Source organism: Ictalurus furcatus, chromosome 17 (genome assembly GCF_023375685.1).
Source record: "Ictalurus furcatus strain D&B chromosome 17, Billie_1.0, whole genome shotgun sequence".
In the NCBI taxonomy this organism is placed as follows: Eukaryota; Metazoa; Chordata; class Actinopteri; order Siluriformes; family Ictaluridae; genus Ictalurus; species Ictalurus furcatus.
The window spans coordinates 18475702-18492952 of NC_071271.1; the positions used below are offsets into that span (position 1 = coordinate 18475702).

The window sequence follows — 17251 nt, forward strand, 5'->3', positions numbered from 1 at the left end:
GCAGAAGTCCTGCCCCCAAACCAAGTGTGTGTTGTTTTTTTTAAACTGTGGTGTGCACTTCTTCAGAAAATCAGAGATGTAACTCCTCTGTGAAATCATATCACTACTCAGTGTCATTTATCACTTTAACATATACTGGTGTATACAGTATACAAATGGGTGACATAAAGGAAAAAACAATGAAAAGTGCCTTAGTAAAGTGTTAGGCCACCATGAGCCACCAGAACAGATTTAGTGTGCCTTGTCATCAATGTTCTTTTTTTTTTTTTTTTTTTGCTTTTATTTTATTTTATTTTTTACAATTTGTGGAAAAAACAGGAAATAGTCTGAACTGCGTGTACTTTCAAACTCTTTCTTGACTAAAACATGACAAAGACATTATCAAACACAACATTAAACTTTGAATTAAAAAATATATTTGTAGCCCACACATGGAGGAGAAAAGAAACAGGAAGAAAAAATTCAGTCATGAAGAAATTCTCAGTTTAATTGATGGATACAAAAAAATCAGTCATTGAAAGCAAATTAAACTAATTTTTCACAAACCGAAACAAATGTGAAATTTGGCAGGACATAACAAACAAAATAAATCCGCATTATTCCCTGTCTTTTAAAGCACAGACGTGCATATATGTCGACATCATCATAAATATCCAAACAATGATGTCTGTCTCATAAAACATTTCGACGAACATACGGTTCATGGGTAAAGACATACTGTTGATTCAAGCTATATTATATATACATGCCTTAGATAACGCCTATGAGGACCATGCTGGGATTTTCCCAAGTTGAAGTACTGTAGAACTCCTAAGCAGATCAGCACAATTACTCTTGTATACTCTTTGCATGCCATCGTGATCTTTGCCTGACAAGGCCATTCATAAAACATATTTGACAGTTGGCCTAATTCTAAATCACCAGACACCAAAATGTACATCAGTTTTCTCTTGCATTTTTATTTTGTTGCTCCCACAACAAAATAAAAATGTTTAAACCTTAAGTAATGTAGACACGGAGGGTATGTACATTTCTCACACTACATTAAGGGTGGGGATCCTTATACATTGCATCCGGAAAGTATTCACAGCGCTTCACTTTTTCCACATTTTGTTATGTTACAGCCTTATTCCAAAATGGATTAAATCCATTATTTTCCTCAAAATTATACAAACAATACCCCATAATGACAACATGAAAGAAGTTTGTTTGAAATCTTTAAATTAAAAATTTTAAATAAAAAACAAAAAAAGCACATGTACATAAGCATTCACAGCCTTTGCTCAATACTTTGTTGAAGCACCTTTGGCACCAATTACAGCCTCAAGTCTTTTTAAGAATGATGCTACAAGCTTGGCACACCTATTTTGGGGCAGTTTCTCCCATTCTTCTTTGCAGGACCTCTCAAGCACCATCAGGTTGGATGGGGAGCATCGGTGCACAGCCATTTTCAGATCTCTCCAGAGATGTTCAATCGGGTTCAAGTCTGGGCTCTGGCTGGGCCACTCAAGGACATTCACAGAGTTGTCCTGTAGCCACTCCTTTGTTATCTTGACTGTGTGCTTAGGGTCATTGTCCTGTTGGAAGATGAACCTTTTCCCCAGTCTGAGGTCCAGAGCTCTCTGGAGCAGGTTTTTATCAAGAATGTCTCTGTACATTGCTGCATTCATCTTTCCCTCGATCCTGACTAGTCTCCCAGTTCCTGCTGCTGAAAAACATCTCCACATGATGCTGCCACCACCATGCTTCACTGTAGGGATGGTATTGGCCAGGTGATGAGTGGTACCTGGTTTCCTCCAGATATGACGCTTGCCATTCAGGCCAAACAGTGCAATCTTTGTTTCATCAGACCAGATAATTTTGTTTCTCATGGTCTGAGAGTCCTTCAGGTGCCTTTTGGCAAACTCCAGGCGGGCTGTCATGTGCCTTTTACTGAGGAGTGGCTCCTGTCTGGCCACTCTACCATACAGGCCTGATTGGTGGAGTGCTGCAGAGATGGTTGTTCTTCTGGAAGGTTCTCCTCTCTCCACAGAAACACGCTGGAGCTCTGTCAGAGTGACCATCGGGTTTTTGGTCACCTCCCTGGCTAAGGCCCTTCTCCCCCGATGGATGATGGCGGTCACTGTGCTCATTGGGACCTTTAATGCTGCAGAAATGTTTCTGTACCCTTCCCCAGATCTGTGCCTCGATACAATCCTGTCTCGGAGGTCTACAGACAATTCCTTGGACTTCATGGTTTGGTTTGTGCTCTGACATGCATTGTTAACTGTGGGACCTTATATAGACAGGTGTGTGCCTTTCCAAATCACGTCCAATCAACTGAATTTACCACAGGACTCCAATCAAGTTGTAGAAACATCTCAAGGATGATCAGTGGAAACAGGATGCACCTGAGCTCAATTTTGAGTGTTATGGCAAAGGCCGTGAATACTTATGTACATGTGCTTTTTTTAAAAAAAATAATAAATAAATGTGGAAAAAGTGAAGCACTGTGAATACTTTCCGGATGCACTGTAGACTGTGGAACAGAAATGTACTTAGTCTCCACCAATTTATTTCACATTGGAGTATAACCATTTTTTCTTTTTTACCATTATGCACGAAACACCCGTTTCTTTTAAGACATCATCTTTAAATGTTTTTTCTACCTCCTAAAGAACCCACAGACTTAAGAAACAATCTTCAGAGTTGTTGACACCCTGCTCATGGGTTAAACAACAACTTCTTTACAATATCTTCATGAAGAAATTGTCAAACTAACATTTTGTTTTTTCTTGGAGCAGGAGTCAGGTCCTCTATCATTTCAGCATGTCCTCTTGTTGGTGAAATACACAGCATTCTTCTAGGGGCATTAAGAGCTCTCGGAGCAGCCACTGTAACAGATAGTTGCAGAGTTTCTTCTGTGCTTTAACTACAACATCTTAACCATTATTTAAACACTGAGAAGCACGACTCTCCCCTTAATTTATTAACATAAACACATTTGTAAGCATTCTGATCAGCAAACCCCTAGAAATCACACGTCCCTATCTGTCTATCTCACACAAACAGACAACTTCTAGGAAATATCACACATTCAGATCAAACAGTGTTACAGAGGTCATAAATGTACACGACTCGACTGTCAGCCAGTGGGGACATGGGACATCAAAGCATAGACAAGATCTTATGTATTTAGCGACAGTTCTGTGTAAGTATCCTCGTCAGCGAACCATTTTCCGAAAACCTGTTGCTAGTTGAAATAAAACACACGATTCTTTTAAAGAGCACTTTTAAATGTTTTACATTCGAAAGGGTTATGTTTAAAAGGTTTGTAAAAACTTTTTTTTATTATTATTTCTTTGGTAATATCGATGGTTTATTTGTTTTAGGGGTTTTATTTCAGTAAATGTTTATGCAATTGTTTTCATTCATTTCACAAGCAAATATTCTGCTCATATATGTTCACATTCAACCATCATGCTTTTCCTAACAATGTAGTTACACAAAACAAATCCCTCACACAGTAACACACACGTTTACCCAATATTAACCATGTGATACTCTTTTTCTTACATCAGACGTATTTCACCTAAACCATACTTAAGCTTCAAAATAAAACAATACCACAAAAGTACTTTCAGAAACAAACATTCTCTTATACCACAAAAAGGTATACATTGTGTGTGATTAATACAGGGTGAAACACATTTCACAACAGTCTCATTAACATAAACACATTTGTTGGGGTAGATCACCCACAATACACAAAACCCACACCACCAGGAAAGGAGGGACACAACCCAGACATACAGGTGTCAGAATGACCCACTGATACAGTCAATAGGGTTACCCCCACCCCTGGTCATAAATTAGGTTACCTACTGAACTCTCAGGGGAGCACAAAGGCTCATAAATCAGCACACTACTTTGATTGACAGTTTGACAGAAAGTGTATGATATAACTACTATGGCACAATCCGTTGTCACCCGGATGAGAATGGGTTCCCTTTTTCCTTGCCACCGTCGCCTCTGACTTGCTCATTAGGGATAAATTTATAAATTTTACATTTATATCCTGAATTGATATATTTCTGTAAAGCTGCTTTGTGACAATGTCCATTTTTTAAAAGTGCTATACACATTTACATTTATTTGAATTGGATAGCTACATGCAATGGAAATAAGCCTAATCGATTCAGTTTGTAATCAGATACTGACTATCGGCATGTTCGAGTGACATTTACCTCAGTGGATGATGCTGATGATGGATGATGCTGATGATGCTGATGCTGATGATGCTGATTGCTCATTTTCCATTGAAAATCTTTTTTTTTTTTCCCTCCAGATTTTGCAGGGGGGGGGTTTCCATAAATATATAATGTAATAAATATAAGGATTTATTTTCACGTTGTACCTGTGATTGAAATGTGTACCATTAAGACACCAGATTCACTCCCCTATATTTGTATACTTTTTTTTATATATATATATATACTATACTATATTTACTATAAGTAGTAGAAAATGTCAAAATAACTTGACCATGTGGAGTGTTTTCAAATAGGGGGCTATGAAGTTTGTACCTTTTGTAATAAAATAGAGGAAGCAGGCATAGGCAGGAATATGTACCCTTTTTCTTTTACTCTTTTTCTGAACCAACTGTACTACTGTACCTCTGCCATCTTGTGGCTGAATAATACCTCTGCAGACACAACATTTTGGGTACCTTGGCTCCTCTCTGTTTGTCAGTATATTCTTCACACTTCTGCTCCTTACATTTCTGTGCTGACAGGCAGGACATTCATTTTAACAAGCATCTTATGGCCACACAGGATTTCAAAAGCTGTAGCCCCTGTGGTAGCATGTGGTGTTGCCTGGAAATTATGCAGGAACTTTGTAACAGTCAATTTCCAAGGCTTCTTTTCCTGAACTGCAGAATGGAAGCATTGTTTCAACACTCTATATTAAAGAAGCAACCTCAGCGATTGAGAAACTACAGAACTGCATGTCAGAAATGGAAGACCGTAATCATCGGAACAACCTTCGACTGGTTAATTTACCTGAGAATGCTGAGGGCAGCGATGCAATCAGATTCATACAATGGCAACTCTCGGTTTGGTTACCCTCTCTATCCAGCAGAGGGCTGATCAAAATTGAGAGTGCTCACTGTGTTTACAGTGGTCAGGAGACTTCGTCAACGAGACCAAGAACCCTCATATTTATGTTTCTGAGGTACAACAATTGACAGGTCATCATGAAGGCCTACACACAAGCAGGCACCAAGATTCTACATGGCCAGTCTCAGCTCCTGTTTTTCACTGACTACTCTAGCACGACCCTTCAGCGGTGGACAGCTTCCTCGTCCTGCATTGCTTCACTCAAGCAGAAAGGCATGCAGCACTTTCTTTATCCTGCTAGCCTTAAGGTACTGTACAACGATGGGACACATGTCTCCTCTTCCCATGAAGATGCCCAAAGCTTTATTGATAACATGTGGTCTTATCCACTTACACCGACTAATTTGTATAATTTCCTCTTTGAGCATATTATATGAGTGAATTACATTTTATTTCTTGGAATGTACATGGTCTTAATCACCCCATTAAAAGGGTAAAATGTCTTGATTTTTTGTAAAAAACAAATAAATAAATAAATAAATAAATAAATAAATAAATAATAAAATTAAATTAAATAAAAATTCCCACATTGTGAGTGTGTATGTGATTGTGCCCTGCGATGGACTGGCACCCTGTCCAGGGTGTACCCCACCTTGTGCCCGATGCTGCCTGGGATAGGCTTCAGGTTCCCCGTGACCCTGAAAAAGGAGTAAGAGGTAGAAGATGGATGGATTAATGGAAAATTCCCACATCGCATTTAAACACAACAGGATGTGCCTAGGTTTCAGAACAAATATCACAGGATAATTGCACTCATAGGCCATAAATAAAGCCAAAGGAGTTCTACTTTTAGTTGACAGGAAGTTACATTTACAAGTGGATACATCTGGGCTATGGGGGTTGGGGTATTTTGTTATGCTGTAATGACTTTGAATACATTCAAATATAGCATATTTGATATCTGCATATGGACCTAATGTTTTTGATCCAGCTTTTTTGATGATGATCTCCCAATAATTATTGGTGCAAACTTTAACCTTGCAGTGGACTGTGTGGGTAGATCTGGTGACAGTTTGCGTACTACTCAGCAGGCCACGTCATCTAAAATTTTCAAAACTTTTATAGCTGATCTAAATATTGTACAAAGTTGGTGAATTTTAAATCTCAATATAAGAGATTATACTTATTTATCTTGACACCATAAATATATCTGACCATTCTCTTGTTATACAAACTGGACAAAATCACTACTTATTAAAAAACAAAAACAAAAAGCTCACAGTCAATACGTTAATACTTTTTATTTAACACTTTAATGGTCACAGCCACAAAAAAAAAGAAAACACAGTGGTATTTGTATTATTAATACAATTACTAGTCAACTGTATTTGCGTGTAATTGCATAAATACATCCATACATCAATACCAACTGACCAAATTTCCATACAAGCATTTATCTTTTTTTTATTTTTTTTATTCAAAGCAAGCCATTATTTAACATAATGAAATCACATGAATTTGTAAATTCATTATCCTCATGTAAAAAATATGGCAGGTCCAATGATAAAGATATTTCTATTTACATTTATAAAATCAGTTGACGTGTAGATGGGCTTCTTTATGGGGTAAGTGTGTTTATTCCCATAAACATTGAGGTCACCCATGTTGGTGTAATCATCACCATAGCCCTGAGAAAAGAAATCAGCATGAAGACTTCACAATCTGCAGAGTACCAAAGATTTAACCAAGGCAGCCTAAATTTGTATGCCAAAGTATTATTGAACACAATATCCAGAATGTGCTATTATAATAACTACTTTAATATCAATGTTTATTTAATAAATCTAGCCTCTTATTAAATTAGTTTCAGGACAAAACGTGACATAAAGCAAGCTATAAAATTAACACCATAATAAAAGGTGATCATTTAAACTGGTAAATATGAATGGAAATATGTGATGAGAATTACTTACAACTGAATGTCTGCCACCAGATTTGTTGTAGCCTTTTTTTTCCGCTAACATTTAGTGAAAAGGGATTGTGATCTTTTTTCCCTCAGACAAAAACACACATTGTTATTTTTTGTTACAAAATGTACTATTATTTAATTAATTGAATGTTATCAGAATTCATGCATTAATTAATTAACATAAGTAATGAGTATGGAGTTACTTCCAGTCAAAATCAAATTTAATACAGTAGCATGTGCCTACAGATGACTTAACATGTAAAAACAAGAAACCAGCTGTATATATGACAAGGAAGCACTGTACATGGCATGTTACACACATAACGACTAAGGGCACAAAGCAGTACAGATTGATGAGACTATAGAATTAAGTGGAAATGGCAGGGATAAGTAGTTTAAATAGGTGCTTTACGTTATGCTACACTGGGTGGGACAAAGGACGAAAAGTGGTAGTTAACGTGTATTGAATATCGCATGATGAGCCATGCTGTTATATGAAAACATTCCACTCTAAGGTGGTGTGATGAGGCCCAATGCAAAATGGAGGGCTGTTAGCACCCCAGAGTGAATTATTGCATAATTAGTATATCATCTCTAGATTCATTGTGGTTAATGTCCAGTTTTTCTTGTACATGCCTAATTTGTTTAATGTAGTTTTCTTTTTGTAGGGCAGGTCTTGAATATTTCAGAACGTCCAAAATGCTGTACACCAGAAAATATGAATTCTGTGGTTTCAATAACCAAATCACAAAATGCACAGTTAATCTACACAATTCTTATTCTCTTGTAGGAACTCATGTCATCCGAATGCGTTAAATTAATTGATACTTTTATTGACTTCTGCATTACAGGTTGAAGGACGTATGATTGATGATTGGAGGAAGCACCATCTTGACTATAAAGAAGCACCTTTTTGTCTCAGCAGAGCAAAGAAAAGAGACATGATGCTGATGAATAATGTAACACTGACCTCTCTTGTTGCTTTCACATTTTGCCATCCATAGAGAAGTAAAATTAAGAGCTCCCCAAGAGATCCCTATAATTTGCAAATATTGCAAAAATAAATCAATAAAAATGCTGATCCACAGTGCTGACAAAAACATTTATATTGTACAGTTCATGACAGATGACTCACACTACTTACTACAGAAATTTATCCATATCTAAGTGTATAATGCTGGTATGTAAGAGCTTCCCTTCATTGTTGAAAATATTACTCTTAGAATGAACTATAGCAAAGACAAATACGAATGCATAATTATGTAAGGGCTAAAATGTCATCAAAACATTTCCTTTTTATTTTATTTTTATTTACTAGCTGTTTTCTAGTGGCCATTAAAAGTTACCACATGCTCTGTACAAGTGTAAAGAATGAGTCAATTTTACCTCAACTGTTACTGTGTTATTGTGTAAAGCATGTAAAATTGTGCTCAAAAAATTATTTAATTGGATTTTATTCATATAAACTTTGAAAAACAGATACAGTTACAAAAGCTTTTAGCACGCAAACTTATACAACATCTACATAGTGCGTAGATGTGAACATGACAGGAAATTAAAAAGCATGTGGGTATTTTCAACAGCAGCATACCGAAAAGGAGAAAACCACAATCTTTCCCATCATCAATCTAAATTAGACTGTAGGTTTCTGTATGTCACAACTTGCTTACCTCTCTGTAATGTAAGACACTTGGGTTAGTTTAAGAGAGAATAAAGTTTTCTGCATGTACATGTCCCATTATATATTCCTTTTGGAGATGGATGCAAATACAATGGTTATCAAATCTTATCCTAATATTTTGACATACTGGATTTTTGATTTCCATGAGCTGTAAGCTGTAATCATCAAGATTAAAACAAAAAAAGGCTTGAAATATTTCATTTTATGTGTTTATAATCTAGAATATATGAAAAGTTCCACTTTTTGAATTAAATTACGGGAAAATTTTACTTTTCTACGATATTCAAATTATTTGAGATGCACATGTAATTGTACAGTATCCCAATCCAGGTGTTGCCTAGTCAGTTAACATTACTCACTGCTAATCTCGTTTACTGAAAATCTCTGTAACTGAAAATTAATGATGTTTGCTTTGTTCACCAGAGCCAGTATATCAGTGTTAGAGTAGCAATGAAATCACAATCAATAAAAACTATTACCAGCTTAATTATGTGCTTAGCCAAGCCACCAAATTATAAAATAAATAACACAATGGCCTAATAGTAATATTAATAATTACTTACACATTTAGATTTCTAGATTGCAGCTCTTGGATCTGTCTCCTGATAGTGATATAAAAGAAAAAGAAATAAGTCCACAAAGCTTTACTGATTGTGTGTGTGTGTGTGTGTGTGTGTGTGTGTGTGTGTGTGTGTGTGTGTGTGTGTGTGTGTGACTGGTGTCCCATGCAGGGTGTATTCCCGCCTCACACCCAGTGTTCCCCAGATCGGCTCAGGATCCACCTTATCTCTGACCAGGATAAATCAATTACTGAAGATGAATGAATGAATGCCAATATTACCTTAAGATACATGAATTGCATAAATACAAGTAATACAACATTAATGCTTCATTCAGACTCACTTGTATCTCTTCGTCACGAAGAAAAATGCCGTTCCAAATACAACGATAGTCCCGAGCACAGCAGCCACAGGAATAATGATGTGAAAGATATTTTGTTTACCTGAAAAAGAGTTATTTAAAGGCACAGAACTGTGACTTTATAGAAATTTCTCCTTTGTTGTGCACTTAAACACTTTGCATTTTACTTAAGTGTATAGTTCATTAGGCTATAAAGGAAATATTTGCATTAAATTATTTGCTTCAAATAATTTGCCTTTAATTCTATGATCATTTGCTAATGTGTATGTTTATTCATGTATTCTATTTCATAATATGCATTGTCGAGTGCATTTGTATGCGTTTTGAATTAAAGATTTCCCTTCAGAGGGCCAAGCAGAGTTTGGACGTTGCCTTGTATCATGCTCGTCACTAAGCAACTGCACGCAATGTAAGATGAGGTACAGGTCTGGGGTTGGATGGGAAGCGTTAAATGTGTTAATCAATTTAACACGTTATTTTTTCCATAATTAATCACACTAAATAAACGCATTAAATTAATGCGTTCAAATTAATGCCCTATTATATATATACACACACACACACACACACACACACACACACACACACACACACTGTTTGGCGTATATGTTTGGCGCATATATATATATATATATATATATATATATATATATATATATATATATATATATATATAAGCATAAAGCGTACATGCACATGCAAAGAAATGCTGTAGAGCAAAGATGCCTTCAAATTAATTATTTTAAATGGTTCTACATTTTTAAGAAAAATACGGTTCTTCTGGAGACTTTGACTGTCGCACTTATTTCTTATTTCTGCAGCAAAACCCAGCAGCCTTCATTATGTTTTTTTGGCTGAAAAGTGTCTCTTACATAATATGCTGCTTTCTTTACTGACATACAGACATTTTTCTGTAACATTTAATTTTGTGCTAGAAAACTACTGTTTGGGAATCTAAAATGTTTTTGTACTGACTTGATAATGTAGAAGTCATAAAATAAGAAATCTAAAACAATTATATAATAAAATATAGGGTGCCTAAGACTTTTGCACAGTAGTGTACATATATATATATATATATATATATATATATATATATATATATATATATATATGTGTGTGTGTGTGTGTGTGTGTGTGTGTGTATATATATATATATATATATATATATATATATATATATATATATATATATATATATATATCATGTGTAATGTTTAATTTAACATTTGGGAAAACCCCTGTCATTTGTATCAGTGGTATATTTGGAGTTAAACTGGATATTTTAATTATTCTTATACTATTCTTCAATCAGCCCAGAGGAACCAACTGTAATAAAATCATGATTTATGAAGGAGACACAACCTAACTGGTCTTACGTTTTATGAATATCATCTTAGTGACTGCAGATTTCTTGTTGCCGTGGAAAGTGACAGTGCAGGTGATATCAGCGTGATCGTCTTCCTCTTTGGCAGTGAAGCTCAGGTGGGACTCCACCTCCCAAACTCCAAAGCCATTATCCTTATAGGACAAACGGGGTTTAGGCTCTTGACGACTCCATTCAATAGTTGGGTGGTGTGTGGGACAGGTGTGTCTGACATAACATTTAAAGATGGCAATTGCTCCGTCCGTGAAGAATTCATCATGTTCCACTTTTGGCTGGTCAGGTTCAGCTGTCAGCAAAGTTAGCACAATTAAATAAAATTATATCAATGACTTCAAAATTCAATTAATATGATATTAAGGATAGAGTAGGCTGATTATCTGAATGAATGAATGCCTTTTATTGTCACTATACACATGTACAATGAAATTAAGAGCCACTCCTTTTTTTGTTCCGTGCCAACATGTACATAGAATAAACAAGAAGAATAAACAGATAAATAAGATAAATAAACAGATAAATAAACAAGATAAATAAACAAGATAAATAAACAAGATATTGGGGTGGAGGGGGGAGGTACTATGAAATGCACAGTTTTGAGACACTATATACATATGCTGTGAACTCAGTACATTTATGTGTTTAGAATGGTAATAGCTTTTGGGAAAAAAACTATTCTTAAATCTATTAGTCCTTGTTTTGATGCACCTGTAACGTCTCCCTGAGGGCAACAGATTGAACAGATCAAAGCCAGGGTGAGAGCTGTCCTTAATGATGGTTTTTCCTCTGCTGAGGCAACGGGAGGTGTAAATATCCATCAGGGAGGGGAGAGGGCAGCCAATGATCTTCTGTGCTGCTCTTACTACTCTCTGAAGCCTCTCCCTGTCTGCTGCGGTGCAGCTACCGTACCACACCGTGATACAGAATGTCAGCAGGCTCTCGACGGACGAGCGGTAGAAGATCAGCAGCAGATTGCAGTCCAGATTGTACTTCCTGAGAAAACTCAGGAAGTGTAGCCGCGTTTGAGCCTTCTTGATAACCGCTGTGATGTTGTCCGTCCAGGAGATGTCTGCAGAGATAAGGATGACAAGAAACCGGAAGGTGTGGACCCTCTCCACACACTCACCATTAATGAAAAGGGGGGCCAGCTCAGTGTTGTGCTTCCTGAAGTCTACAATGAGTTCCTTGGTTTTCTTGGTGTTTAGAGCCAGATTGTTCTTTGAACACCAGGCTGCCAAGTTTAGGACCTCCTCTCTGTAGGCTACCTCATCTCCTTTTGAGATGAGTCCGACCACTGTGGTGTCGTCAGCAAACTTGATGATAAGATTATTGTTGTGGACTGGACTACAGTCGTAGGTGTAGAGACAGTACAGGAGGGGGCTCAACACACAGCCCTGTGGAGAACCTGTGCTCAACATGCGAGTGGAGAAGAGCTGGGGTCCGAGTCTCACTGTCTGAGACCTAGTTGGTGAGAAAGTCCTTTATCCAGGCACATGTGAGGCGGGGGAGGCCAAGGGTGACCAATTTGGTGGTGAGAATGTCCGGAATTATTGTATTAAAAGCCGAACTGTAATCCACAAAAAGCAACCGGACGTAGCTCCGTTGCTGCTCTATATGTCTCAACATGTAGTGGAAAGCTACGGCGATAGCATCCTCTGTGGATCTGTTTGCGCGATAAGCAAACTGATAAGGATCGAAGTCTGGGGGGAGGTAGTCCTTGATGTGCTGAAGAACCAATCTCTCAAAGCACTTCATGATAACTGGAGTGAGGGCCACAGGACGATAATCATTCAGGCTAGTGGTGGGCGACTTCTTTGGCACTGGGATGATTATGGCTGATTTTAGGCAGGCCGGGATGACTGCTTGGGCCAGGGAGAGATTGAAGATTCTGGTAAAGATGTGGGCAAGCTGGTGGGCACATGATCTGAGCACCTTACCAGGTACACCGTCTGGGCCAGCAGCTTTCCTGGGGTTCACTGCCAGAAACATCCGTCTAACATCGTGTTCCCTCACAGTAAGTAGAGTGGTGCAGGAACCAGGAGGGGATGGAGGCAGGGCTGGACTGGTACGGGAGCCAGATGAGGGTGGAGGTGAGGCTGGAGCAGATGAGTACGGTTGTTGTGATGTTTCAAAGCGAGCAAAGAAGCAATTTAGCTCTTCTGCCAGCATCGCACTCAGGTTTCCTGTTGTCGCATCACGGCCTCTGTAGTTTGTGATGTTCTGTATGCCCTGCCACACCTCCCGTTTATTTTTGCTGGACAGGTGGGACTCTATGCTCCTCTTATAGACCGCCTTAGCTTCCTTAATACCACCTTTCAGGTTGGCACGAGCGGCTCTGTACAGAGCTCTATTACCAGACCTGAAGGCAGCGTCGCGGGCTTTGAGTAGTGTGCGGACCTGTTTGGTCATCCATGGTTTCTGGTTTTGGAAAACCCGAATGTTTTTGTCCACAGTCACATTTCCGATACAAAACTTGATATAGTCCAGTACCGTTCCTGTTAATGTTTCTAGCTCTTGATGTTCAAACAAATCCCAGTCTGTCTGTTCGAAGCAGTCCTGTAGTTTGCAGAATGCATCATCAGGCCAGGTGGTAACAGTCTTTATAGTGGTCTTGACACTGCGTCTGAGGGGGGTGTAGGCAGGGGAGAGCAGGAGGGAGAGATGGTCTGATTGGCCGAGGTGGGGGAGAGGTATGGCTCTATACGCATGCTTAATCTATTGTAATCTAATCAAAGAAAAGTTGTGTCATTAAACTGTTTAGATTAGGACTTACAGTGCCCTCCACTAATATTGGTACCCTTGATAAATATGAGTAAAGAAGGCTGTGAAAATTTGTCTTTATTGTTTAACGTTTGATCTTTTGTTAAAAAAAAAAAAGTTCACAAAAATACTCTGTTCTCATGGATATCAAACAATTGCAAACACAACACAATATATATAGAATTCATATGAGAAAAATGTATTTGAAGAATATTCCCATTGATATTTTACATTTTTTTAGTACACCTGGGTGACTACGAACTGGAAATTGCTCAACCATGACTTCCTGTTTCACAGGGGTATAAATATGAGGTAACACATAGGCCAAATTCCCTTAGTCATTCATAATAATGGGTAAGACCAAGGAATATAGCTGTGATGTGCAACAAAAAGTTGTTGAGCTTCACAAAATGGGAAGTGGCTGTAAGAAAATAGCACAAGCATTGAAAATGCCCATTTCCACCATCAGGGCAATAATTAAGAAGTTCCAGTCAACTGGAAATGTTTTGAGTCAACCTGGGAGAGGACATGTGTCTATTTTGTCTCAATGCACTGTGAAGAGGATGGTTCGAGTGGCCAAAAACATCTCCAAGGATCACAACTGGAGAATTACAGAAGTTAGTTGTGTCTTGGGGTCAGAAAGTCTCCAAAACTACAATCGGAAGTCACCTACATCACCAGAAGTTGTTTGGAAGGGTTTCAAGAAAAAAGCCTCTACTCTCATCCAAAAACAAAGTCAAATGTCTTCAGTTTGCCAGACACTACTGGAACTTCAAATGGGATCGGGTTCTATGGTCAGATGAAACCAAAATAGAGCTTTTTGGCAATAAACACCAGAGATGGTTTTGGTGCACACAGAGAGGTAGCCATATGGAAATTACCTCATGCCCACGGTTAAATATGGTGATGGCTCTTTAATGTTTTGGGGCTGATTTTTCTGCCAGAGGACCTGGACATTTTGTTAGGATACACGGCATCATGGACTCCATCTAAAATCAACAGATATTAAATGAAAACCTGACTGCCTCTGCCAGAAAGCATAAAATGGGCCGTGTTGGTTCTTCCAGCAGGACAATGATCCAAAACATACATCAAAATCAACACAAAAATGGTTTACTGACGACAAAATCAAGGTCCTGCCATGGCTATCCCAGTCCCCTGACTTGAAACCCATAGAAAACCTGTGGGGTGAACTGAAGAGGAGAGTCCACCAGCATGGACCTCGAAATTTGAAGGATCTGGAGAGAGTCGGTATGGAGGAATGGTCTCAGATACTTTGCCATGTATTCTCCAACCTCATCAGGCATTATAGGAGAAGACTCAGAGCTGTTATCTTGGCAAAGGGAGGTAGCACAAAGTATTGACTAAAAGGGTGACAATAATTGTTGCACACCTATATTTAAGAAAGATATTTTTTGACAAACCTGTTTTTTGTTTGCAATTGTTTGATATCCATGAGAGCTGATTATGTTTGTGAATTTATATAATTAAATAATAAAGACAAGTTTTCACAGCCTTATTGCTCATATTTACCAAGGGTGCCAATATTAGTGGATTAGTGCCAATATTCCTTTGTGGTCAAAGGAAGTGCACGAAAAAGTCCTGCCCACAAAGGAAGTTCTTGTATTTTTAAAACTGAGGTGTGCCAGAACAAAACAAAAAAAGAGATGAGTTCCTGCTGCTTCAGAAGTGTCATTCTTCTGCAAAATCTCGTCACTTCTTAGTGTCATCTCTCAAGTTAACATTTACAGCTTCATAAACTTTATAAAAATAAAGTGTTCCATCAAAACCCTAATAAAGTGCTTTATTCAAATTATTATTATTTTTGCCCATTCAGATTATAATGAAACTGTTAATTAATGTTTTATTAAAGGCAAGTGGAAGATGAACCCTTTACTCTAAGCCTATAAATAAATGGCACATAGACATTAAGAAAAATTGTAAAAGTGTAAATTTCAAAACCAAACTCACGCTTCATAGTGATGGTCACACACTTCTCCACAAAAGAGAATTTTTTGTCTTCTGGGAGTTCAGCTCTGAAACAGAATGGGCCGTCGTCGTGGTCTTTCACATCATCGATCTCCAAGGAGCAGTTTTTCTCACTCAATTGGCCAACTAGCTTTGTGCGACCCTTGAAGTTGTCTCCAATCAAATGATGATCTTCATCATAAATGCGATCCTCTTTGCCTGTCTGTTTGTGCCAGATTCCCTTTATCCGAGAGTCAGGAAGTTGAGTGCCAGGGTAATTAAACTTACAAGGCAACACGACACAAGATGAGACCAGCGCCTCCACTGGAGAGACAACTTCTGCCTTCCACACGTCCGAAAAAACTGAGGCAAAGATCGCTGTAGAAGATACATAGAGGGGTTTTTTATTACTTGCAATATTCAGTAATATCCAGAAATAAATGGAAATATCAGGTAACCCAAGTAAATGTTATTCTGTACCTTGAAGACAAATCCAGCAGAACAGTATTTTTGACTGTGGATCCATGCTGCAACTTAAACTGTTACAAAATCTATACGTCAGTAATCGTTTAAAAATAAAAGAATAAATACTTTACTACAAAAAGTAGTAACACTAGTTCTGTTCACTTAAGAAAGGGCCACATCCTGTAGTCAGTGATCTATACTAAAGTGGGATAAACGTTTTCTTATTGAATCAAGAAGCATTTAGAGCTTTTTGAGTTTTATTTTTATAGAGATCCATTTCTAACAATATTAATCACATTAAGCAAATTATTAGTATTCCTTAGGAGAAAGACAGGGCCGTGTACACATAGCCTATGTTTTGGTTATTTTATGCTCCGTTTATTCATGCTTCAGAAAGTATTCCACAAACCAAAACAGATAGGGCCTTCTTCAAATATGATGATAGTTAATCTCATAAAAATGCATTGCTTAAGGAATAACCCATGACAGACCACTTAAAATCGCTTAACCTGTGTTATATCAGTCATAAATAGTCCTTCACTTACCAGTCTCTCTTTATTTCTCTCTCTTGTGTGAAAACATGAGGGGAAAAACACTATTATGTAACTGAGAGACCAGGATTGTGGAAACTCCTCTGTCCGGGAAATTTACTAAACCTTACAAACAGGGGCGTCGTCCGAGCCTTTTCCGGACCCTGTGTGTTTTCCGACAATGATTTTATCAGGACAATATGGAGCCCTATGGAGCCCCCTGGTGTCAAGTAAGAAAAAAAAATAAACCATGTGTAATCCGTACCCTCAATTTTGTAATCCGTGCCCCCAGATTTGTAATCTGCGTTAAAATTGGGTATATATTGGACATTCGCTGTACATTCGAGCGTCTCTCTTCTATTTCTCAAGAAATAAACACACAAAAAGGACATAATGTGTATTGTCTTAATAATGTGTGTTGAGTGGACATAGAACCAATACAGCTGAATATATTTTTAATTTTTTTATCCAAAG

At 37.8% G+C, this 17251-nt stretch overlaps 1 protein-coding gene across 4 annotated transcripts; it reads right to left on the minus strand.

Moving 5' to 3' along the window:
• Nucleotides 1-5121: 5121 nt before the first annotated feature.
• Nucleotides 5122-17251, minus strand: LOC128621611 (sialoadhesin). Of its 4 annotated transcripts, none has more exons than XM_053647498.1 (8): nt 16263-16786; nt 15786-16160; nt 11050-11343; nt 9653-9752; nt 9313-9351; nt 8039-8104; nt 7073-7144; nt 5122-6787 (listed from the first exon to the last, which is right to left on the minus strand). In XM_053647498.1, the coding sequence occupies exons 1-6, from the start codon at nt 16306-16308 to the stop codon at nt 8083-8085; spliced, it is 876 nt and encodes a 291-aa protein (XP_053503473.1). In that variant the 5' UTR covers nt 16309-16786; the 3' UTR covers nt 5122-6787; nt 7073-7144; nt 8039-8082. The 4 variants fall into 4 exon arrangements, with proteins under 4 accessions (XP_053503473.1, XP_053503472.1, XP_053503471.1 ...); XM_053647497.1 differs by having other exon boundaries at nt 7073-7770; XM_053647496.1 differs by adding an exon at nt 16793-17251 and having other exon boundaries at nt 5123-6787; nt 7073-8104; nt 16263-16321.